Here is a 25899-nt window from a genome sequence, read left to right as displayed (position 1 = left end):
CCTATCCTTCTGGTTGGCGTTGTCCTGATTTGGTGAAGTTTTAGCGGAACTACTTGGAAGCACATTAGCCAATATCTTGCTCAATTGGGAGAAGCTAATTCAATAGATAAAATAAAAGTGCGTTTATTTTCTTTATCTTTGACTGTAACTTCTTTTTCGTGGTTTGCTCAATTACCTATTAATTCTATTTATACTTGGAAGTAATTAGAGAAAAATTTCATGATCACTTTGTAGGGGAGATAATGATCTAAGATTGAGTTATTTAACATCGGTTAGGCAAAAGCATGATGAATCTAGAGACACTAAAAATCGATGTTATAGTCTTGTTATGTCCGAGAGGGATCTTCCTGAATTAGCTTTTAATGAATTGCGATGCCATATTAAAGAAAGGTTGGAAGGTCATGAATTTGGTAATATTAACCAAGTATTACAAAGAGCTTTATCTCAAGAAAGCTGGAGTAAAGATGTTCGGCTCAAATCTGACCGTCCTAGGTCCTGTTTGGATACGCTTCTCCTAGCCACGCTTGGATTATAATTTAACGAAGATTTTCTCGCTTTCACTTCTCGTAGTTCAAATCTCTGAATCGGCTTACCACATAAGCAAGAATTGGTGGAAATAAGCAAAGCGTTTGGTGGGATTCTCGCTTATTTCTACCGATAAGCCACTTATAAGCGGAAACAAATGAGATCCTAATATGCATATACTAAATTATGATTCCTCGGGCGATGAGAGTAAAGATGTTTATGCTGCTGAATTTGTATGGTCATCCAAAGATACACCAAGCAGTTATGTTTCTCTCAAGCTAGTCTGTAAGAATCGGCAAGATAAGGTGAAATTTACTTTTGATGTGTCGATCTTTGATGAGCTAGTGAAGGCTGGAAAAATTAACTTTCCTCGTACTATACCTCTAGTTGATGATTTAAAGCGGCGTGCTTATTGCAAGTGGCATAATTCTTTTTCTCATGCTACTAATGACTGCAATATTTTCTGTAGACTAATACAATCACTAGTAGAGAACTCACCTTCCATGCGCCCCCTTTTATCCCGGTTTAAAGTTGACCCGGGATAAAAGGTGCTTTAGTCCCGAGTCAAATACCAATTGGGATCTTTAGTCCTGGGTCAAAAATCAGCCACCCGTGGGAGACCCTTTAGTTCCGGGTGAAAAAATCAGCCACCTGTGGGGGACCCTTTAGTCCCGGGTGGTAAGGTGGGGGGCTGTGCCTAGCGTGGAGACCCCTTTAGTCCCAGTTGAGTGACCCGAGACTAAAGACCCCCCTTTCGTCTCGATTGCTTTATCCTGGATGGATTTTCGGGAGTTTGCTCCCTACCAACCGGGACTAAAAGCGAGTTTTCCATCGATGAATGTTCATAGGACTGCCTTACGCCGTCAGCTGCTTTGGTATGCTTCTTGCTGTTGAAATTGAGAGCTGCTGCTGTTGTGTCAACAGTTTCAGTCATTGCTACTTTTTGGGGTTCAATTTTGTAAAACGATCGTACTAAGTTAATAGCCATCGATAGAACTGATTGATGGAGTGGAGCTACAAACCTTTCGTTCCCCTGCCCCAGATATTCTCTCATGAGTAGGTGCTCTACAAAATACAACGCAGCCGCATGCCCGCATGTATACCCAAGAAGCTTTTGTCGATCAGCTAGACTGCTCGAGCAATGAATTTGCTGTTTCGCTGTTAATTTACAACTTCCACTGAACTGACTGCTGAAGACAGCGTTGGCTGTAGGAATTAGAAGAGCCTTAGACAACGATTAAAATTTAGATACAAAAATCTGCAAATTAGACTAACATCGCAACGTACATGAGCTAGGCAGCTGGCATAAATTGATCCAATATGCATATCCTCAGGCAAAAGCTGAAGATATACTGCTGCTAACCTGAGACAATTGGTGCCTCCTTGGCCGAACAGTGCTAAGAACCATTGTTTGATCCATGTGATCATGGCTCCCATCTATCTTGTGAAAGAAGATAGATAGGGTATGAAACTTCCAGCCTACCTTCGACCCATTAACCTCCTCTCTTCCTTTTTCCCCAGTGACCCCCACCCCTGCCGACTCCTCCACCACCCGCCCCCGAACCCCCCCCCCTCGACCCTGCCCTTCCTAATCCCACCACTCCCCCCCCATCGGGGGTCTAGCCCTGCTCGGCCGAGCACCGCCTCTCACCTCCGCCGCCAGCTAACCCTCCACCACCATCGGGCCACCGCACCGCCCCCACCCCTTCTCTTCTATAGCCGCCGGCCATTGGATCCCCCACCCCCAACCCCGAACCCTAACCCTAACCTAACCTCACCATCACCTCCACCACCACCCTGGCCGGTGGCGATCTCGCCGGCGGCCGCTCCCCCCACCTCCCACCCCTCCCCTACCTTCTCACCGGCGTGCGCGAGATGTGGTGCAAGATCGAGTGGCGGCACGAAGGAGAACGAGCAAGCGGAGGGCCGACCAGCCGAGTGAGTGGAAGAGGAAGAAGGAGATCGTGCGGCCCATAGGGGCCACACGAATCTCAAACACGGGAAGGTTTGATGCCCTCCCACCTTCCGAAAAATGAATAGGTTTTCTGGTGACCATACCCCCCATGTTGACGGGCTAGTAGCCCTCATCGCGCTAGCACCGTGTTCTTGTTTGGGCCATGACTTACTGCAATGAGCTTTGGGAGCCTAACAGGCGCAGGCTCGAATAACAAAAGAGCTCAACTAGATCATCATGTTATCAAGGATCTTCGCAAGCTATTTGGCGTGCGGTAAACAACTTGAGAGAAGGATGTTTTAGTCCCGTACCGGTCTTCTAATTTTGGTGGTAACATGAAAGGCTACAAATAAGAGCTGGGTGCAACCTTGAACCATACTTACCTGGACGGGGTCTATGTCAAGAAGGTTCATGGCCTAGGTTAGTGGCCTCCATTGCACTTGGGAGGAGGCTAGCCTACCATCTTCCCAAGTGGAAGAGTGGACGTCATAATTTGTGGCAGAGGGGTACGTGTTCGCGTGTCCCCTACCAATTTATATTATAAATTTTATAAATCTTAATAATAATAATAATAATAAATAATTTTAAATAAATTATGAGGTGAAAACCATCTTGAATTTGAAATAAAATGATAAACAAAGGAGAATTTATTTAGAGATCTAGTGTCACATAGGTGGAAATTATCGTTCTTGGTAGACACACTACGGGACATAGGAAAATTGCCGACTGCCACGGACACTCGGCGAAGGGCAAAATACACTCGGCGAACCGTTTGCCGAGTGTAACACTCGGCCAACGACACACGACAAATTTCAAGTCGGCAAACACGGATTTGCCGAGTGTTTTGTGTCGCGCACTCGGCAAAGTATTTGCCGAGTGGCCAGAAAACACTCGGCATCCAATTTTTGAAAAAAATAAAAATAAATCATGTTCCGCCGCCGCCGCCACCACCGGCCGCCAGCTCCGCCAGCACCACCACCACCAGCTCCGCCACCACCGGCCGCAACCACCGCCAGCTCCGGCCGCAACCACCGCCACCGGCCGCCACCACCGCCAGCTCCGCCAACAAACCTCCCATGCCGCCATCACCACCGACAGCACACCCCCACGTCACCGCGGATCTGGAGAGGGCCCCGGCGCCGCTGGATCCGGCGAGGGAAGGGCCAGTGCCGCCGGATCCGCCGGAGAGGGTGGGGGAGGGGCAGGGGTGCGCCACCGCCAGGCCCCCTCCCCTCGATCCGCGGCCGCCGCCCGGATCTGGCCCCCTGCGGAGCCCCCTCCCCTCGAGCTGCCTGGATCTGACCGACGGCGGAGGGAGGGAGGGAGGAGGCCGCCCCGACCGCTAGATCTACCGGTGGGGAGCGGGGCCGGGAGGGGGTGCCGCCCGTCGGAGAGGGAGGGGAAGGGGCGCCGCCCGGCCGGGAGAGGAAGGGCCGGAGGAGTGGCGCCGCCCGCCGGAGAGGGAGGGGAGGGGCACCGCCCGCTAGAGGAGAGGGAGGGGAGGCGGCGTCCGGTGGGAGGGAAGGGGTGGCGGGAGGGGAGGAGGAGGGGGGCGGCGTGAGGGGAGGCCGGGGGGAGGGGGGGCGGCGTGAGGGGGAGGCGCGGGTGGGGGGCTGGGGCGGCGTGCAGTGAGGGGAGGTGCGGGGGGGGGGGGCAGGGGGTGTCTTGAGGGGGGGCGGTGAGAGGAGACGGGCCCGACCGGTACGGGGAAAACAAAGTCGCCGAGTGTCCTAGGGGTAGACACTCGGCAAAGAAACCCTTTACCGAGTGTCCACCTAGGACACTCGGCAAAGTTTTTTTAAAAAAATTAAAAAATATCCAACAGTTTCAAAAAAATACTAAATTTTCACACGAAACAAGATATGTTCTCCATTGACTATACAAAAAGTTTTGTAGTCAAATCAAACTCGACCGTCACTTCGACTCTAAATTTTATCGAATCCTTCTCAAAGTTACTATTCTTCTTCTGAGATGCTTCAGTTTGTAATCATCGTATATGATGAAATGTGCAAAACCTTCTCAATTTTTTTCCACAGCCTCCACGTATTATATCATCACATCATGACAAATCTCATGATTTTCAGACTTTACTTTTTTTTTACAATTTAAAAATACTACTGCCATATGTTCATGGTCGTGTTTCCTGAACAAGATGTTCGAAATTTCTTTTCATTTCATGAGTCAGGTCTGAAATTGGGCCAAATAACATGAATATCATTTTTCTACTCATTTTGTTCCATAATTTGAATCACTTGCAGTTCAAATTTTACTTATACCAAAAATTTCCTTGAAATGCAATTAATTAAATAAATATAGCAAATAAATCTAAAAATATACCAAATTTTAACATGGAGTACCACATATTCTATGTGGGGAGTAGAAAAAATTTCAAGGTGAAAAGAGGATAAAAAATTATTTTTTTGCCGAGTGTAAAAAAAACACTCGGCAAACCTCCCTCTTTGCCGAGTATTTTTTTTTGACACTTGGCAAAGCCTACTCTTTGCCGAGTGTTTTTTTTTACACTCGGCAAAGATGGGGGCTTGCTGAGTGTATTTTTGTGACACTCGGCAAAGCCCCAATTTGCCGAGTATTTTTTCTTTACCGAGTATTTTTAGCTTGGCACTCAGCAAAGAGCCGAGTGTTCGAAAAAAACACTCGGCAAATAAAAAACACTCGGCAATTTTTATCTATCCCGTAGTGACAGATCGAACAAAATAGCGACCGAACTGAACAAACGTTTCTCAGTCCACTACACACTGACTGCACGGGCTCGTTTCACGCCAGTCACCACCAGAACACATCTGTGCAATCACAAGTACCCACCCTCTTCTCGTTTTTTGTTTTACTACTAGTATGCCAAGCCAAATTCTGCACGTTTTGCAGCTCGCGCAATGAGCGCACCATCTGCAATACTGATCATGAACACGATGTTGACAAAATGTTAATGCAAGGTTTTTTAAAACATGCGGGAAGGATAAACCTAAACCTCCCTCTTTTACGGAAAAAAAGGATGATTCCAAAAAAAATTACTGTACCTCAAGGATTTCTCTATCTTTTCTTTCCTCTCATCAACTTGTTTATGTGCCCATATCTACATGGATGGTTCTAACTGTGGTAACGTACACGTACACAATGCATGTATTGTTCTTCTACTTGCTACATGCCTTAATAAACAAATCAGCTGCTATGTTACATATACTAGTATCTATGAACCGACGAACCGATAGATAGAAACTAAGAAGGCGCACCCAGATCAAACAGGGATGAACTCTAACAGATCATGCTCATCTGCTAGTGCTTCTGGAAGATCACCATGCAGAAGAAAGCAACGCACCGGAATATCATCCCATTCGCTACAAGAACCACTATGCACAGAATCTTGTCGTTGATGTCATACCCACTATTCAACAGCGAGCCGCACCGTGTTATGAGCCATACCCCGGAATACTTCTGAGCATTCGCAATCACGAACGCTTCCAGAGCCCACTTTGTGTAGCATAGGTTAGCAAGGAAGGTGTTCTTCTGCTGGGTTGCTATTAGTGTTAGAACAACTGGAAGCAGCGCTGACCACTGTCATCAGAAACAAAACGTACATTAGTAGTAGGGGCTTTCTTCTAAACAAACATTCATTAGTATGTACATATGTATATCCCACCAATATCTCCACTAGATGTCTGGGGGCAATGAGCATAAAAGTTCTTATAATAAATATGCAACCAATTGAACAGATAGCCAGCTCACCAGCTGTGCAGAACCAGGCTGAAAAAAGATGGCGAAGGTGTAGCCGATTCCCGTCACGCAGTAGACGAGGGCCAGAAGAACCACATAGTTTTCCCAGATTGATGACCTCGGGTTGTTAAAGAAGTAAAACATGGAGAGGTAGACGATCGGCTTGATAATCGTGTTGAAGTGATCTATTGTATCTTTGGACAAGAAGTATGCCAGTGAGCTCATGCCGGATGCTCTCTCCCTCCAGTAGTGTATTTTCTCCAGTGAAAATGACCTCAGGGCCCCAATCTTGCACAGCAGAGCTGCAGCCAACAGAAGCTTATTCGCAAATGAACCTAAAAGTTCTGATTATTGCTTATAAAGTTCAAGCATACAATAATTGCAAAATCATCTCCTTTCCATGACATGTTCAGATTAATTTAGAGTCCTAAGCATGCTGCACTCAACTTACCAGTTTGATGCATACCATTTGTACAAAACTACAAATATATGTATGCCTTCATACTCTTGCCTTAGTAAAGTATGATGAATAACGCAAATACAAGGTATAATAAACATCATAAATGGAATAGTCCATGTCAGGATCAAGATGAAACTTACACACAGCTATGACCGTGTAGGTGTAGCCAAGTGCTCCAAATGTCTCATCGCTCACTTTAGCTAGTGTGCCTAGACAGATACCAGCCAGGCCCAGTATCAGATAGTCAACTCCTTGTATTCTAGCCTCACGAAGGCGCTGCTTGCCACACCTGAACAACATTGAACGAGGATGCTGATAACATCAGTTTACCTAAAAGGCACACAAAAATAAGAAGCTAAGGTCTCCACTTGTGTTAGAGTAACTTACCTCCCCAGGTAGTATTTGTACTGCCTGAGGATCCCAGGAGTACATCGATTCGATAAGTTTTCAGATGTTTTATTGTAATCATACTCATCTTTCTTCTGCCCAACTATGTCCTTGACATTACCCCAGACTTCACCAGCAATAGATTGCCCAGTGTCACCACCTGAGGCACGACTTCCTTCCCCCCTAAAAGAGGATTCTGAATCAGAAGAACTCTGCAGCATATCTCGTGGAACTTCATACCCATTGTGCAGCATCCATCTAATAGGGAGATCTTTGACATTTACAGGTTCTTTTGTGTCTGGCTTCACAATTCCTTCCAAGATGTCTATATAGTAGTCCGGTGGGTTCACACGGTCTGGCACAACAATGCCCAATCCTGAAAAGTACTCCTCCACTTTCTTTACCGGCCCGTGGTACACAGTCATACCCCCTTTTGCGAGAAGTATCAAATCATCGAACATCCTGTACAATGTATAGCTGCAAGTAAAACCAGTTCAGTTACTTAAAGTCATTGAGTTTAAGGCAGCATAAAAGCAATAAGATGAATATGGAAACAACCTGGGTTGATGAACAACCATAGAGATATTGACACCCTCAAGAGCTTCCCTACGTAGGGCGCGAAGTAAAAGTAGGGATGAAGCACTGTCCAAACCCGACGTCGGCTCATCTAAAATCAGTACGGAGGGTTCCATGACCATTTCTAGACCAACATTTACTCGTTTGCGCTGGCCACCAGAGATGCCACGCTGTTCAACAGTTCCAACCAAAGAATCACGAACTGGTTGAAGTCCCAAGGACTCAATAACTCTTTCCACGACAAGGACCTTATCAGCTTTTGACATGTCAGCAGACAGCCTGGGGCATGACATGGCATGTGAAAGAAATTCAGTCTATATTTACTAGCTGGATGAGTAATAAATCACGGAATCTAGTAGGGTTGCAATTTACATACCTGCATCTTGCATTGAACCAGAGATTCTCTTGAACTGTTAAGTTCCCATGGACAATGTCATCTTGCGGGACAAAGCCAATGATTTTCTTGTATGCGCGGATAGGCTCTGTTTTCCCATTTATAAGTATCATACCTGTTGTCTGGCATCCTGTTGCCTTGCCAGCAATAGCACTCAAGAACGTCGTCTTGCCCGCACCTGATGGACCCATCACAGCAGCTACCCTACCGGCCATAAGCTTTCCTGTGACGGATCTCAAAAGTTTTTTCTTACTCCCCTTCAAGGTTAGGGTGAGATCTTTGAAAGCAATCTCGATTGTGGGTCTTTTCATCATATCATCTTCGGTGGCCATCGATATCACTCCTGAAAATGTAAGATTCTTGGTCTCATTTTCCATCGCCTTTTCCTTTTCAATTTGTCCATATGCATACTTGAAAATTTGGCTCTGGGTATGTGCATGCCTCCCTTTGGGCTTCTTTTTCTCTCCGATCTGCACATGGAAACCTTCGCTTTTTTCGGGGTTCTCTTCGAGTGAGCGCACCATGTCAGTAAGACTTTCCTTCTTTCCTCCTGGTTCGTTCGATGGCCCCTCATCGGGTTCAGTTGAAGGCAGACCGGTACCTCCTTTGGACGATTCATGTGTCCTAAGAGTTTTCTTGCGTGAGAATGTGCGGGACAGTGATGACTGCAGGCCTGCAGCGTGCTTCTTTGCGACATCTTTAGCTATTTTCCATCTTTCACGAGCTGCTGCTGTCTCTCTAGCATGTCTTGCAGCAGCCTCCCTAGATTTAGCTTGTTTTTTCTCCCGGTTCATCAGGAGTTGACCGGAAAAGTTGTAAATAATCAACAGAACTAAACTCAGGGCACCCTACAGAATAATCAAAGTGGAGATGTTAACTTGTTAGCTTAGAAAGACATATTATACTCTTGACTTATTCATCGACTTAGGTTCCCGTTGAACCGTATCGTATTACCACAAGAAGTGCACCGAATATGGTTATGTCCTGGTTTGAAGAGTTTGGTTTGCAACTTCCTTTGTTGAAGCATTCTGCAATTGAGAAGAAGATAAAGTGAACATGTAGCATGCAGACTTGACCATTTCAAGCAGAAGCTATAAACCAAATGGCAGTATTTTTTTTTTTTGCGAGAAACCAAATGACGGTGTCATCATAAGGAAGACACTGGACTGGATTTCAGCCCCTGTTTGGTATCTTTTCCATTTCCCTAGGTATTAGCCTTATTCCAAGTTGAAGAAACAATGAATTTTTTCGTATATGAAGCAATGTGTTAACTTACTGGTTTGTGAAGTCGAACCTTTCCTACAATAGAACCTGCAAAGGTGCAATTTATATTCGTTAGCATATTGAGAAGGATATTAAATTTTTGAGCTACGTGCTGCATTAATTAGCAATGGAAAATCACTATTCTAGGAGGTTGGCCAAGTACTGAGGCATTCGATAGATAGAATTACCCACTACTACAATCGAACTTCTGTATAGTGCTTGGACAGTAGTAACCAGGTGGACAGAAAACATCATCAGTGCTAACAACGTCGGCCCATCTATCAGCACCGCCACACGTATGATTTGGCTTTCCGGCAGGTGGTTGATAATGGTACCTGCAGCAAGTGTTCATGAGCATTGACAATGTGATCCAAAGCCTACCATAGAGTGGAAAGAATCTTACGGATCACAGACTCCAGTTGTTTTGTTTAAAGTGGACGCAGGACAGTATGCTCCCAAAGGACATGCTGCACAAATAGGTAAGCAACGATGGAGCTATGCATCAGAACGTTGCCATGGAAGTGAGGTACGGTGTGGTTGCGAGGGCTTACTTACGTATCATGCAAGTGAGGCCATGAGGGCAGAAGAACCCGGCACAGCAACCTCGGCAATCAAGGACTCTAGAAGGGATGTTGACAGCATCTTTTAAGTTGACCTCCTGATCTTTGCCGGCACTGCATGACCATCCAGGCTCACAACCATCGATCCATGAGGTGAGGTTGCAGTTCTTGTTTGGCCTGACGTAGTTCTTTCTTCCGTTACCTTCGAGGAAGCTCTCAAAGAAGAACTTCATCTCTGCGGCTGTGCACACGCGCTGCGGTAGGTCTCCTGTTGATCCATTCAAGGAGGAACAGAAAATAGGCAAGTGTGAGAACCTGATCTGCTGGATAGTGGAAGATAAATACTACTCTCTCCATCCCAAATTACTATTCATTTTAGCTTTTTTTTTAGGTACATGACTTTTGCTACGTATCTAAACCCAGTATAGGTGCATAGCAAAAGTTATAAATCTAGAAAAGCCAAAACGAATAGTAATTTGGAACGGAGGGAGTAATTGTGAAACACAAATATAACACGGAGGCAGGGCCGGGGATGCAAATGCCATGTGATCATTCACCATTGGCTTCACCAGTGCGCCATGCATTGCTCCATTAAAAGCTATTAAAAATGAGCTTTGTTCATTCATCATATACAAAAGTAAGCATGTGTTGTTGTTTTCAAAAGTATTGTTTCCCCAACTCGATTCATCCCGGGCTTCACTAATTTAATACAAACCAGTAGTAGAAAGAAAACAAAATGAAGGGGGACTGAAATGTAATGTACCATCAGTTTCCTTCATGCAGTTGGTGAGAAAAGTGGGGTCGGAGGAGAAATTGTAGGCGGTGTTCCACTCTTGGTCCCTGCATTTTTTTTCCAAGCATAATCAAACCGCAGTAAGTATGAAGGGAGGCAAAATCATCGAGAATAATTTGGAAGCGAACAGCGATGCATTGCACGCATGGTTACATGTTCTTGATGCAATAGTGGAACTCCCTGCCCATCTGCTGCGCGAAGGAGGTGGTGAGGGCCTTGAGGCGCTCGTTCATCACCCCCGCCACCATCGGGTTCCCGGCGGCCAGGGCAGCCATGTTGCCTTTGCCCTGCTCCGCGAGGGAGCGGCGCTGGTTGACGGCGGCGGCGGCGGCATCGGCAGCCGAGAGGAAGAGGAGGAGCACAAGGAACAACCACGCCATGGAGACGGAGCAAGGGGAGGCGTTGGGAGGGAGACGGGGAGAAGACTCATGTCGGACCCCTCCTTCCTCGCACGCGTCCTCCCCTCGTCTTCTCCCTCATTTTTTGCTCCCGGTGCTGGTGGCGCGGAGAGGTGTGCGCCGGGGGTTGCGGCCGAGAGGTTGTGAAAGCTTGTGCTCCCAAGGCTATTATTAGCTGCTTTGATTTATGCAGCGTTGGTGGCTTGGTGCCAAGGAGTGTGATGATTTGTTGATTATTGCTCCTTTTGTTGTCATTGTTTACCGTGAGATTTCAGCATGCTCTTATGTAGCCATAAAGTGACATTAGTTGGAGATATATAGATGAAATTTGTGAGCACGTCGATGTTTGTTAGCTCAGCCAGGGCACACTTCTGTCATTACATCTCCAATGCTAATGTCTACTTTCATCACCATTGGTAGTGAACTGCATATTGAACACACCGATCTGACAATTTTTTAACACCATTGTTACGCAAGAAAAATGAAATATGTAAGCGAAACAGGAAACTTTAAAGGATCTGAACAAGTTCATGTGTACAGGTTTGAGATATTAGTAAACCCAATTTGGGTTATTCGTTTCGATCAGATATGCGAAACATACGAGCAAATGTACACAAAGGGGTGCTGGCGGCTAACACATACAAGCCCAGCCACCATAACTAAAAGATATTCTCAAATCTCAGTTTTGGCATGGAATGGTTCTAATGACCAACGCAGAGTTTATGTTCTTATCACTCATCATCAGTTTTCTGCCTCTTCCATCTATATGCAACTTCGATGATCTTCATGTTTGGAGCATGAGTGATTTCCTCAGGGAATATATAATCGATGAACTCCTCACATACAAAGGTGGAGCCATCCTCCGAAGGGATTGATCGCTTCCTTTTAACTTTTGTTGGCACCTTTGTCTGCACTACGCTCACATCACCAAGGTGACCAAAGCTCACCTCCCTGTTAAGCCATTCTTCAAGGAGCATTGCTCTTTCCTCCTTTGATTCGGGGGAGCTGGTCCTGAAGTGGTCAAACGCCCTCTGAAAAACACCTCTGCATCTTTGTGCCCGCTCCATCTGTCGATTTGTACTGTCTTCACCACATGAGCCAGCTGTGGCTTCAAACTCAGCATAGCTGAGCCATACTTTCAAATGCTTCGTTCTACCAAGCAATCTCTCATAAAGCTTCCTCGCTCTATCAAATTCATTTCCATCAATTTCAAACTCCAAGTACTCCTGTATTTTAAAAGGCAGAAAATAAGTAAGCACCTATAACAATTAAGAAACATGAAAACTTCAAACTGCTAGCATTCACGGAACATCCATACTAAAGAAGTTAGTAAACATCCATATAATATTTTTATCTATGGTTTTCCGGTGGTCTCAAATGCCACAACAACAGGTAAGACTGAAAGCAAAATTTAGCGAATAATGATAGTAGCAATACATTTCTTTCTAATTAATGGAGTGCATCAAATATAAACAATCTGCAGTTGGTCGAACTAGTAACTAGTAAATGTATTCTGCCAATTTCAGGAAATAAGACAAAGTAAACAGATTATTCAGTAGTAGTACTCACTAGAAAATATATGGGAAAATGTTTTTTTTTTTGAATGGTAATATATGGGTAAATGTAGCTGCAGTTCAGTAATAATTAATAAAAGATAACATCAACAAAAACATACCTTCCATATGAGCTCTGGATTGTCAAGGGTTGGCTGAGCAATTGCAAGCTCATATACTGCTCGAGCACGATCAGACTCACCAAGGTTCTTTTCCAGGTCAGCGTACTTTCTCCAAGCATAAGAGTTTGCTGCATAACACTCGATGAATTTCTGGTAAAGTGTTCTCACACGGTCAAAGTTGCCCAGAGATACCTCCATCTCAATGTATTTATTAAACACCTTAGGCTTTGGAGCAACCCCAATTGAATTTCCAAGTATTCGCCTTGCTGCGCTTAAATTCCTCTGCCTGATCTCAAACTGGGCTGCCATCAGCCAAATTTTTGCAAAAGTGAATCTTTTGTGAGGGATTAGGTTCAGGCATTCCCTGTAGACCTCCCTGGCCCGTTCAGCATCCTGCGCATCAAGCTCCTCATACAGGGCATAATTTATCCAGATGTATATGTATCTGCGCCAGAACCGCTTCTCCTCAGCAGGAGGCACTTTGGCAACTGCCCTTTCGTATGCCTCTCTGATCCTCTCCTTGTCTCCGACACTTTCCTCAAGCCGGATGAGTTCAAACAAAGAATTGTAGTTGAGAGGATTCTTCCTCACGTCATCCTGACACTCTAATCTCCTCCTGGCCACAATGGCATCCTCAATTCCCTTGGGGTCCCCGAATTGCTTCTCCCATGCCAGCAGCTTCCCGTAAATCTGCTCGGCACGGCGCTTGGGCACCCTGTCGAGCGCGTACTGGTATATGGCACGGGCGCGCTCCACCTCGCGGAACTCCTCCTCGAACTCGCCGAAGGCCACGAGCAGCGTCCCCGCCTCCTCCTCATCATCGGCGAGAACGTCCGCGGCGCGCTCGAACACCCGCCGCGCGCGCTCCAACTCGCCGCGCTTCTCCTCGAATCCGGCGTACCGCATGAACGCGTCCGCGCGCGGGTACTCGGCGACGAAGCGCTCGTAGACCGCCCTGGCGCGGCCCACCTCGCCGTACCGGAGCTCGAACCTGGCGTAGGAGCACCACGCCGTGGCGCCGGGCCACCACGCCATCCACCGGTCGAACACCTGGCGGGCATTGGCGACCTCGCCGAGCGTCTCCTCCATGTGCACGTACTTGCGCCACACCTGGTCGGCGCGGGGCAGCAGCGCCACCGCGCGGTCCCAGACGTTGCGCGCGTCGCCGACGCATCCCCTCCGCATCTCGAGCTCCGCGTACTTGACCCAGAGCGAGTGGTCGCGGGAGGCGGATGCGGAGGCGGCGAGCGCGCGCTCGAAGACGGACCGCGCGCGGGCGAGGTCTCCCTGCCGCTCCTCCCACTGCGCGTACTTGGCCCACGCCGAGGCGGAGGCGCCGGCGCGGCCGACGGAGTGCTCGAAGAACTTGCGCTCCATCAGGCGGCGCTCGGCGAGCTCCTCCGCGTCGGCGATCTTCCGCGCGGGCGCGCGCGGGTGCTCCGACCCCCGCAGCTCCCGGGCCTCCCGGAGGAGGTGCTCCGCGGTGATCTGTACCGGCGCGGGGCCCTTGTTCTTGACGCGCGTCGCCCGGGGAAGCCTCGTCCCGGTGTCGCGGCTGGTGAGGGACCCGAGGCCGGGGTCGGAGGCGGCGGGGAGCGCCATGGCTGGGGGCGAGTTGGGTGCGGCTATGCCCTAGTTTGGTTCCCGACTTATTTTTAAGCGCCCGTCACATTGAATATTTAAATACTAATTAGGAGTATTAAATGTAGACTATTTACAAAACTGATTATATAAGTGGAGGCTAAACGGCGAGACGAATCTATTAAGCCTAATTAGTCCATAATTGGACAATGTGTTGCTACAGTAAACATTTGCTAATGATGGATTAATTAGGCTTAATAGATTCGTCTCGCCGTTTAGCCTCCACTTATATAATGGGTTTTGTAAATAGTCTATGTTTAATACCCCTAATTAGTATCTAACCATTCGATGTGACACGTGCTAAAAATAAGCAAAGGCAACCAAATGCGACCTATATGTCGCGACGACAGATCGGCAACCAATCACCTCGAGCAGCGCGTGCTGCAGTAGAAATCATTCGTGATGTGTCAGCCTAATTAATTAATTAGACTATTTTAGCACAGTTTATTTTCTCTACACTATATCAGAATGGTTCCTTGCTTCCCAAAGTGTAGCGCTTTACACGGGACTAAAATTTAGTCATGTCACATCAAATATTTAGATATTAATTAAGAGTATTAAATATAGGTTAATTGCAAAACCAATTACATAAATGAAGGCTATTTCACGAGATGAATCTATTAAATCTAATTAGTTTATAATTTGACTATATGTCGCTACAGTAAATTTGTACTAATCATGGATGAATTAAGCTTAATAGATTCGTCTTGCGAATTAGCCATGATTTATGCAATTAGTTTTACAATTAGTTCACGTTAATCAGTATTCAAATATTCAATGTGACCCGAACTAAAAAGTAGTCCATGAATCCAAATACCCTTCTAGTGCATGCATAGAGAAAGAGAAAGAATACCGTATGGGTGCATGCAAAAAGGACAAAATGATATTGTAACTCACATGCACTAAATTTGATTACACCATTACGTTTGTTACAACAAGACCACACTTCACTGTGTTTTGAGAATTTTTTTAAAAAACTATTTTTAATATTAAATAATTAATTTTGGCTACTGTGGATAAATTGAACATCACGAATAAATAATTATTTTCTGCGAACAAATAATTAAACATGATGAACAAATAATTGTACAGTGCAAACAAAAATAATTAAATCACGAACAAATCGTTGCGTAAGAGATCAAACTCTCTTGAGGCGATGGCGGATGCATCTATGAGCTGGTGCATGCACCACGCGCAAGGATTCATGGGTCATTTTCAGCCTAACAAAATTGTTTCTTGAGCGATTATCATTGAGCTTATGCTTGCATGTAAGAAGAGATAAAATTAATAATGTCATTCCACAAACAAATCGTTTGGAACTAAAAAAGCTATAAATCTTACACCTAGCATTAAAATTAAATTTGGATTACACGATTGGGTTTCTTCCAATAAAATCTTTACAACAAGATCCCTCTTGACTATATTTTGATAGATTTTTTTATTCATATTTTGTAATTAAGGTTGCATATTTTCTGCGAGACACGTACACGTGGAACAAATTCTACAAACTCGCAGAACAAAAACGGATATACCCACATGCATGCAATTGTGAAAATTAAAAAAAATCAAAAAATCATAAACCAAGCATCAGAATTGGATTTCGATTACACCACTATATTTCTTTTGACAACATCTTCAAAATAAGATCACACTTGACTATGTTTGGATAAAAAATTTTAAAATTAATTTTAATTACAGCGAACAAATACTTGAATAACTAGAACAAATAATTGTCTAATGCGAACAGACAAAACAACACAATAAATAAGTGATTATAAATAATGAATAAATACTGAACAATAGGATAATGGTACGATGCAAATAAAAGAGACGTGAAATAATAATATACTCAAACAAAAGATTGAAAATTTGATAGTGTAAGATAAAATAGTAGAATACGAGCATCAAGTTGGAAGATTTTTTTCCAGATACATATATCTGGAACAAATTATACAAATTGAAGAAAAAAAAATTATACTCATAGAACAAATTAAATGAACTCACAGAACAAAAATAAATACATCTAGAATAAATTATATGAACTAACGGAACAAAAGGTCTATATACCTTGAACAAATTGTAGGAACTCGCACAATAAGTATTTATACACATAAAACAAATTATGTAAACTCACTGAATAAAAATTGTACGCTTGAAACAAATGCATTATAGACATATAACAATATTATAATCCACGAGTCTGCATGGTTGACTAGTTCAATCTATAAAGCGAACAAATAATTTAACACACGAATCTATATGTTTGACCAGTTCATATCATGATAGGCAAAGGCAAACAAAAATATTTATCATAGCCAACAAGTTGTTATACAAAGAATAAGAAAAAGAAAAGTATACCCGTTCAACAAAAGTATTGAACTTCTAAAACAAATGATTGTATATATGAATAAAATATTCAATATCGCGAACAAATGTGTTTTCGTTCACGATTGAGTCGCTTAACAATTAAATAAATAGATGTATATATGTAACAAACAAGCCACATCAAGGAAAAATTATTCTTATGAATATATAATATAGAAAAGGAAAAATAAAAAGATAAAAAGAAAGAAAGAAAGCAAAATCGAAATAGAAATATAATATAAAAATAAAATAAAGAAAAAATAGAATAAAAAACAAAGTTAGTATTACTAAAATGAAAACAATAAATAAAAAGAAAATTTAAGGGGAAAGAGAAAGGAAAAATATAGAAAAATGAAAAATAAAAAAGAATAATTAGCATAAGAGGAATAGAGGGGAAAATAAAAATATAAAAAAGAGTTAGTATTATTGACATAACAGGGTTGAAGTATTTAAATAGTTTCCTAAATCATATTGAGCACAACTCATGAAGTGGTGTAGTGGTGTTTCAAGTCACTCTGAAGTAGCAGGTGTTGAGTTTGAATCCTCCTTGCAACATTGTTTTTTAGGGATGAAAGCGGTCTGGAACGGTTGGGAAAATCCACTAATCACTTTCGTTACTATATTTTTCATGCAGGAACGGGATCAGGAAGGCTGATCGAGAAAGCGAAATCGGAATTATGGGATGTCGGAAATGATACATTTCGATCGGGAACAAGTCGATAACGGTCGGGAATCGGTAATTCAAATCGGGAACACCGACACACATAACCACTTCAATCATTCAACTCAATACAAATGTTACAACCGGAGGCAAAATAGTACCATATTTACATGATAACACCACAAATAAGTTCACCAATTCATAGAACACTAGTGATTTGTAATGTTTGTCTTGCACATATTCATACATATGAGTAAGTGACTCGTGATTTTTACATGGCATATATACTAATAAAACAACATCATCAACTTTACTTTTTTAATTGTTACTATATACTTGAAAAAAACAAAAGGAGAGAATCGTAAAGAAAAGAAAAAAGAAAGTAGAAAAGAAAGAAATGAGAAAAAAAGGCAAACTTCAGTTTACATGTGAGGATCAAGTTAAAGGAAAAGGAAGAGGTGGCTGGTGGCGTGCGCATCCAATCAGTATTCTTGTAGCATTGAATCACTTAACATATATTTATGTATGTAGGCACGGCTGAAAAAAAAGGAAAGGAAGAATTAATAAAACAATAAAAAGGAAAACCGCAGCGCTGCAGGTCAGCTCACCTTACCTTGGTAACGGTCCATTGCGGCCCAGTGCGCACGGCAGCAGCAAGCGCCCTGAAGGTGATGACCGCACAATCATCGCGTACCCGATGTATATTCCCGGCGGGTGATTTGGGGCGTGATTGGTTATCTGACGAGCTCAGTCTCGCTCGCACCACGAATACACGCTCCCGCCGGCCAGGCTCGCTGGATGCGGCATCCATTTGTTTGGTCTGCATCAGCCAGGCTACTCAGAAATAATGATTGGTTGTCCGTTCCATGCTCAGCCAGTCTATTTTTTCTCTCACAGCACGCTCATCCACGTGCTCCTCACGCATCGCGCGAGCTTGGCTCCGTGGAAACGCTGAAAACTTTTGCATCCCGCGAGCCTGGCTCGGAGGCACATGTTGCATCGAGTCTGTTCAAAAGCTGGTGCGGGCATCCAATCCTAGGTAGGTTGCATCTGACGAGCCTAGGCCTTGTTTAGTTGCCTAACTTTGGGCAATCAAAATTCCTGTAGCAACACTGTAGCGTTTCGTTTGTATTTGTGAATTATTGTCCAAATATTGACTAATTAGGCTCAAAAGATTCGTCTCGCAAAGTACAACAAAACTGTGCAATTAGTTTTTGATTTTGTCTACATTCAGTACTCCATGCATGTACCGCAAGTTTGATGTGATGGAGAATCTTCTTTTTGCATAGTGCTAAAGTTGGGATTTTGGAGTGAACTAAACATGGCCCTAGACGTGGTGGGATGCAACCAACCAATCCGACCCTTGGGTCGTGGGGGAACAACACGGCGAGATGACGTGTTGTTGATTTAAGAGTGCTTTTTGTTGGGCTTTTCAATCTATTTTTGTTTTTGCGAAAGCCAAAAGCTAACCAAAAGGTCTAAAAGTTATAGATACTTTTGCCCAAAAGCTGCTTTTGCTCTAGTACAAAACCAAAAGCACCTTCCCCCGTGCTTTTAAGTGTTTTTAGGTAAAAAATTATCCACCTACTTGTTATGAACATACCGCTTCGTTTTTTCTTTTCCTTCGTCGTTTTTTGTCGCGCGTGAGAGAAGCCAGCGAGCCCGACCGTCGCGCCGCCACTGGGCGTGGGCTTCGGTGATAATGGTGCTGTTGGCGAGGCTCCGACGCGTGAGATGGCCCTTGTAGATCTTGTGCAGCTTGGTGGCCGCCTCGTCGAGCTCTGCTGCTGCGGCGCCGGAGAGGCTCGTCTCCTCGAGGTGCAGGTCATGCACGGTGCCCTTCTCGCACATGACGCCAGCCCATTTGGAGTCATTGCCGCTGCAGGGGCTCGTACCAGGGTACCTGCTACTAAGCGTGCCACCGCCGTCGATCCCGGACTTGAGCTTGAGGAGTGCGTCGGCGGCGTTGGGCGCGAGGGAGAGCGGGAGGCGCGCGGCGTCGTTAGTGGGCAGAAGAGGAGGCACCCGACAGCCAGTAGCAGGAGGAAGGTTAGGCCGAGTGCGCGCTCCGGGACTGCTCCGGTGGCTGTAGGCGCCGGACCGAGCTCAACTGCACCGGCGACAGCGACGGATTCGCCACGCTCACAAATATGAAGCTGCCGGAGTCGACCAACGCCATGAGATTTGGTTGGAAAACTGACCTGTTCTGTGATGAAATTCGACCAAACCATCCATCAATTCATCCTGAGCCTTTAACCAAAATTGTTGCTTATACGATCAGCTACAAGTGATAGATAGCACTTTTGTTCCAACGATCAAAGGATTTGGAGATAAAGATTTCTGAACTTTAGTGCAAAACAAGAGCCCTTACTGAACCGGTAGAACTTGTCCATCAGTTTAACCGTCAGAGTTTGCAGTGCAAACTTCAATATTTGAGACTTTAATTTAAATATTCAAATCAACCTTTATTTATCTTGCTGAAATTTATTAACCTCATGTTATACATTCCATTTTGCATGTTATAATCAACACTATTTTTAGAATTTTTCTAAACTTTGAGCTAAAGTTGGCTACTTAACACTGTTTTCAGAGTTGAAATGGCAAAATTAGTACAACATACAAGTGGCACGAGACTGTTTGATGGATATTGTTCTATTTACGTGGACCAGTCACTTTGACGGATGAAAAATATAAATAGTTATTTACATGCGAATTAGTGAACATATTATTTTATTACGAACAATTTGCATATAAACAGACCTTCAGACCTTTAGATGCATTACAGTTATACAGCCTACAGTTTCACAGCTGCTCTAACCAAATGATCTTCTACTTTTCCTACAATTATTTTCATCTCACAGCAGCTTCTTCAAAAATTAAAGCACAACCAAACACGCGTCGGCGAGCTCCCGGGCTCGCGTCAGCGGGCGGAGTCGGTGCAGCAAGTCGTCTGGGCCTCGTCAAGTTGAGACGGGGTTGTGGGCTGCAGATGTGTATTGGGCAGAGGACTTTGTTGTTGTGTATATCCATGGGCTTTGTTGTTGTGTTCGGGTCGGAGATTTCTTGGGCCGCAACACTACGGAACTAAACACAGCGGCCCGGCACAGTTTCTGGACAATAGAGAAATATCGGAACGTACCGGGGGGTAAAATGAAAAGGTAAGTTCATCGTGCTCTGCCACTGCTAGTCGGTAGTGGTGCGCCGCCGGCTGCCGCCCGCCTCCAATCTCGTCTCCGTACAGACCCGGACAGCGCCGCGGCGTCGAAGGAAACGACGATGCAGTGGTACTTGGTGGCCGCGCTCCTCACCGTCCTCACCAGCTCCCAGGCAATCCCCTAGACCATCTCTGTTTTCCCCGTTTCCTCTTCCTGTTTCTCTGCCGACGGAACTAAACAAAGCGGTCCAGATCTGTCGACAGTCGAGGATTGGTTGCACGATTCGGTTGCTGGGTGCTTTGGGGGTATCCTCTCGAGGTGAGCGGTGGAATGGATGGCGTAGGTGTCCTCAGCCTGCAATTTTATTCCTCATTGTTGGGGGCTTGTCGCAATGACCATATTGGAGAAAACCATGCACTCCTGGGATTCCATTGGTAGAAAGACATGGTCCTGGGCGAAACTGGTTGTCTGGAAGCTTGGTATTTGTTACTTATGTTGTATTGCTGTGAGGTACATGGGGTCCATTTGGTGGAATTGTGGAATGGGAAATGATCTGGCTGTGAGTTCGTGAGTGAAAAATCTTTATTTGAAGTGAATAATCATGGTCATTGAACAATCTTGGGTCTGAGTATGGGAGGCAGAATTTAAGTCATAGTTAAATAGCCCTGGAATGTTGCACATGTGTTGTTGTTTGACTTGGTTTCTTAATTTGTCGATCTCCTGTGTTAACATTAGTACATTACCCTTTCCTGACTGTGTGCAGGGTATATTGACTACTCTCTCCCAGAGCAATGGCAAATATAAGTACGACTATGCAACCATTCCCTTCCTAGCAGAACTTTTCAAGGTACGAAGCTGCAATTCTCTTCATTCTTAAGCTGTCGTACTTAAGGTGTTTGGTACCCTTATATCTGTCAATTATAAATGGTGAAAACATGCACTTGACAATTTTTTGAAATTGAATCTCTGTGCTAACATTACCCTGTCCTCAACGCAGTTGTCTGTATCAAGTTTCTTCCTTTGGAAGGAATGCCAATCTTCATCTCCACCAAGGATGACAAAGGAGTGGAGGAGTGTCCGACTATATCTTGTTCCTTCAGTAATATACCTCATCCACAACAATGTCCAGTTTGCAACCTTGACCTATGTTGATCCATCTACCTATCAGATAATGGGAAACATGAAAATCGTCACAACTGGAATTTTGTTTAGGTGTGCAACTTGTCTCTTCACTAAAGTGTCCATTCTGTTATGCTTCTTAACACCATTTGCACAATAGAATCCATGTTTTATTTCCTAGTGTGCTCTGGACCCAATCTTCGAAGCAGTCTGTTTGAGAATTTGATGTGCATTTGTGACTTTGAAAATAGTCAGATGATTCAGAATAATTGAAGTGGCAGGAATTTATTTTGTCTGTGTTCTAGCCTTAATCAGTTATTTTACTTGGCACTCGTACTGCTAACTATCATCTTAATACATCCTGTAATTTAAACAACGTTTAAGCCCTTAACTTTCTAAAGATGCGATAATTGTGATAATTTATTGAGTTTCACTGTATGTGGGTAATCCTTCCCATAATCCAATCTTCTTGAACATTCATCTTAATGTTAAGTATTTTCAGGCAATAAATGATAAACTGTTCTCTGTTTGTTACACTGTCTAAGCAGTGATTCTAAAATGCTTACACCTTTTTCTTGGTGTACATCTCATAATAAGATTTTTCACATGATGTTTGTGCACTTTGTTGTTTAGCTTCCAGAGTTGTGCTTACTCCTATTTCCACAAGCTTATGTTTGTTTCTCCAAACGCATTTTAGACTTTAGATTTGTTGCCAGCAATATGTGGAATCTACATGCATCAAAGTGTATTCTGTGTCATTGGTGCTTATTCTTCCTTTAATTGACTAGTACTATTGCTTTTGTCTGTAAATCTACCAGGCTTGTCCTCAAAAGGAAGTTGTCAAATCTACAATGGATGGCGATTGTTTTGCTAGCCGTTGGTACAACTACTAGCCAGGTTTGTTATTATGAAAATATCTCTATTTTTTCTCGCAGAGTTCTTATTTTACTTAAGATGTATTTAACAATGACCCTACTTAAACTTGTTAAGTAGTGTTTCACTCTGATAACTGATGAGTTAATCAACTACACAAGTTTGCCTTGATGCAGTGGTGTGGCTGCTTCTAAACCCTTTCCTCTTAATAAAATACGTGCTCATGCACATTGTCGAAAAAAGTGAGCACGTAATCGTCTGGCTGTCAGGTTTTTGTGAGTTTTGTTGACACTGAATATATATGTAATTTTCTTTGGTATGTGCAGTAATCTAATTTCAGAATTGTACCAATGTCACAACCTATCACATAATTGCTAGATAAACTGAAAGCTTTGGGAAGTTTATTAAGGTCTGGTTAGTTAACTAGAGGTATTCTTTTTTATACATGAAATCAATAAACTAACAGAACAAATTGATTTTGTTGGTGTTATTTGCTATTTTCGTTTGAACTAAAAATACATGGATTAACTATGCTATGTAGCCTAGTTGTAGTTGAGTTTAGTTACTAAACTTGGACTGAGTTTAAACTTACTGTCTCTTGCAGGTGAAAGGATGTGGAGATGCACCATGCGATTCGCTTTTCTCAGCACCATTGCAGGGTTACATGCTTGGGATACTTTCTGCTTGTCTTTCAGCACTAGCTGGTGTCTACACGGAGTATTTGATGAAGAAGAACAATGATAGTTTGTACTGGCAAAATGTACAATTGTATACGTAGGTATCTATATCTTACACTTGTCCACTGTCTGTAATTCCTAATTCCACCAACCAAGAACCCACTGTGCATCTGTGCATACTTCTTGAATTCCCCAGTGTTCTTGAACAGCATCTCTACTAAATATTCATCCTATAAGCTTTCAGGTTTGGAGTTATATTCAACATGGGATGGCTAATTTATGGTGACTTCAAAGCTGGATTTGAGTTGGGTCCCTGGTGGCAGCGCCTATTTAATGGCTATTCTATCACAACATGGATGGTTGTGTTCAATTTAGGGTCCACCGGTCTGCTGGTATCATGGTTGATGAAGTATTCAGACAATATAGTTAAGGTGACGTCACTTGGGTTCTGTTTTCCATTGAAGCAGATTATGATAGTTTTTTTGGTTGAACCGCTTTTTGAGAATGTTTTGTATTTTGTTAACTGCCTTTTGTCATCTAGATTGCAAACACAGTATTATTGTGTCTTGAAGTGCAGATTAATTATGACAGAAACAACAGTAGGATAAGGGATAGCAGAATATATATTAGCCTTAATATTATTTCCCAAACAAAATACATGATTTTTATGATTGTGTTGCCTCTGCTGCTTCAATACAAGCATAGCAACTGCAAAATGACCCTCCTTATCAGTGCAGCTAAAAAGTTTGAACTTAATGTTTGTTCCTAATGCTGTAAAGTGAAACTGTATTTTTCTCTGTATGACTATGTCAATTCGCTGTGTTGGCATTTGTTTAAACAATGTCTTACTGACTGCTCTGGCTCTTTTATTGCATACTATGCCTAAGAAGGCATGTAAATGGAACCATCAGTAATTCAGTATGTCCTGTGTCAGAAAAGGAGGATTTAGGTAGCAATTCATAGTGGTTGATACAGGAATTTTGCTTTATTGAAAATTTCTTTCCATGAACCTTTTTGTGAGTTGGTTTGGAACATTTGATTTTGTCGAACTCATTTTATCTTATTAATAGGTTGCTTGACAAAAGTTGTTTGTTCATTTTAAGTTTATACATCGTTTTGTCTGCACCTGAAGCTGAAAGGTTGTGTCATGGAACTCTGTTTTGACAGGTGTACTCAACTTCAATGGCCATGCTTTTGACAATGGTTTTATCTATATATCTTTTCAGTGTGAAAGCCACAGTTCAGGTGCTTTTATTGTAAATCTACTTCTGGGTTCTTGTTAGTTATTGTTTTGTACTAACACCTGCTTTAACCCCTTTTTATGCAGCTTTTCTTAGGCATTATCATCTGCATAATTTCCCTGCAGATGTATTTTATGCCTGTCCACATGCTTGTTGAATTGCCACAAACATTCCCTGTTACATCAAAGTAGGCTCATGTCACTGTTAGCTAACCTATTGATCAGAGGGTAGAACACTGTTGATTGAAGGAGCAGTTAGTTGATTATCTGGGGCCAAGATCTGTTTGATTAATCTATGTGGAAAAATTCATGGCTGCAATCTCAACCGCTGTCGTTAGTTTCATGCTTCAGAAAAAGGTGAATTAATAGTGAGCATGTAACACCAATGGATAAAAACTTCCGTACCAGCTTTCCTACTTTTATACAGGTAAAAGATGGGAGGCTAATTGGTATGGTTTTGCCTTAGGGAAAGGAAATCAAAGCAAATATTCTTCTAATATTGCATAACTGTTCATCCACGTTGTATCCAAAATTCACATTAATGATGCCGTATAGATACAAAACTGGTGAGTGCAATGAGTTATGTCATCCTTGCAAAAAAGTGTATTATTCTCTCCATATTACAACAGTCATTTTTCCCTGCATTCTATCATGTAGTTATCTTTTAAGGAAAGATTCAAACTGGACTTCATTGAGTACATCCTCATACATGTCTTTCAAGGTTGATTTGTATTTTGGTAATGGCATTTAATTCAAATCAAATAATGCTGTCCTCATCAGTTGTGATCAAGTGTCTGTCATCGTGTTATGTAGTAGTATATCTGACTAGATAGTGTTTCTAGCATTCATCATCCTGATTTTTTATCATCAGTTGCTATAAATTGTTGTTTTTATGCCAGTAGCTGTTCACTCTTTAATCTACAAGAAGGTATCACAGTGTAAATCCATTCAATTCACAAAAGTCACATCATTGTTAAATTAGGTTGCTTCTGTATATACTTATGATTATAAACAGTTTTATTGTACAAATGTTTGAGTCTTCAGCCTGCACCTTGACCATACCATTTGCATTATAAGATACATGCCTTGATGCGTGAACAAAATTTCCTTCTTGAAACATGAAAAATCTCCTCTTAAAATGTGTACTTAGAAAAATGCAATGTATAGCCGAAAATTGTATTTCTTGCTGTGGTTGAGCCTCAATCTCACAACCAAGCGAGTGCATGGTGCTTGTTGCAATATCTCAGGCAGCTGCCAGATGGTTATTGATGTACCAATGCAAGTTTGTATAACTGTGCGTGAAAATTGATGCTACCTTTGTTGGCTGCCCACTACCCTCTTGTTTTTGTTGGTTCAAGCCCTTTCAAGAATTCATTGAATGGTGTGCCTTCTCTGTGATTCTATTGCTGCATATTAGGCTGTATAACTAAGTATAGCTTTTCATTGGTATAGCAG

General features: G+C 43.2%; 3 protein-coding genes and 1 non-coding gene across 5 annotated transcripts; 2 read left to right on the top strand and 2 right to left on the bottom strand.

Moving 5' to 3' along the window:
- The first annotated feature begins 2854 nt into the window (after positions 1-2854).
- LOC117854338 (U1 spliceosomal RNA) lies at positions 2855-3007 on the top strand. Its single transcript, XR_004640266.2, has one exon. It is a non-coding gene; the product is annotated as a U1 spliceosomal RNA (small nuclear RNA).
- Positions 3008-5278: 2271 nt separating this feature from the next.
- On the bottom strand, positions 5279-10971 carry LOC117853809 (ABC transporter G family member 28). The gene is made up of 13 exons (XM_034736097.2): positions 10795-10971; positions 10612-10688; positions 9844-10116; positions 9692-9755; positions 9477-9623; positions 9302-9336; positions 8980-9053; positions 8008-8873; positions 7614-7910; positions 7056-7532; positions 6809-6957; positions 6221-6510; positions 5279-6049 (listed from the first exon to the last, which is right to left on the bottom strand). The coding sequence occupies exons 1-13, from the start codon at positions 10914-10916 to the stop codon at positions 5771-5773; spliced, it is 3150 nt and encodes a 1049-aa protein (XP_034591988.2). The 5' UTR covers positions 10917-10971; the 3' UTR covers positions 5279-5770.
- A 590-nt stretch (positions 10972-11561) lies between these two features.
- On the bottom strand, positions 11562-14318 carry LOC117853279 (uncharacterized). Its single transcript, XM_034735669.2, has 2 exons — positions 12715-14318; positions 11562-12265 (listed from the first exon to the last, which is right to left on the bottom strand). Exons 1-2 carry the CDS (start codon positions 14314-14316, stop codon positions 11771-11773), a joined length of 2097 nt encoding a protein of 698 aa, XP_034591560.1. The 5' UTR covers positions 14317-14318; the 3' UTR covers positions 11562-11770.
- A 6203-nt stretch (positions 14319-20521) lies between these two features.
- LOC117853872 (CMP-sialic acid transporter 1) lies at positions 20522-25032 on the top strand. Of its 2 annotated transcripts, none has more exons than XM_034736151.2 (8): positions 20522-20707; positions 21299-21382; positions 21533-21747; positions 22473-22551; positions 23132-23301; positions 23449-23635; positions 24372-24449; positions 24532-25032. In XM_034736151.2, exons 1-8 carry the CDS (start codon positions 20657-20659, stop codon positions 24634-24636), a joined length of 969 nt encoding a protein of 322 aa, XP_034592042.1. In that variant the 5' UTR covers positions 20522-20656; the 3' UTR covers positions 24637-25032. The 2 variants fall into 2 exon arrangements, with proteins under 2 accessions (XP_034592042.1, XP_034592043.1); XM_034736152.2 differs by lacking the exon at positions 20522-20707 and adding an exon at positions 20720-20853.
- The last annotated feature ends 867 nt before the right edge of the window (positions 25033-25899 follow it).

Source organism: Setaria viridis, chromosome 4 (genome assembly GCF_005286985.2).
Source record: "Setaria viridis chromosome 4, Setaria_viridis_v4.0, whole genome shotgun sequence".
Taxonomy (NCBI): Eukaryota; Viridiplantae; Streptophyta; class Magnoliopsida; order Poales; family Poaceae; genus Setaria; species Setaria viridis.
This window is presented reverse-complemented; position numbering and strand designations above follow the sequence as displayed.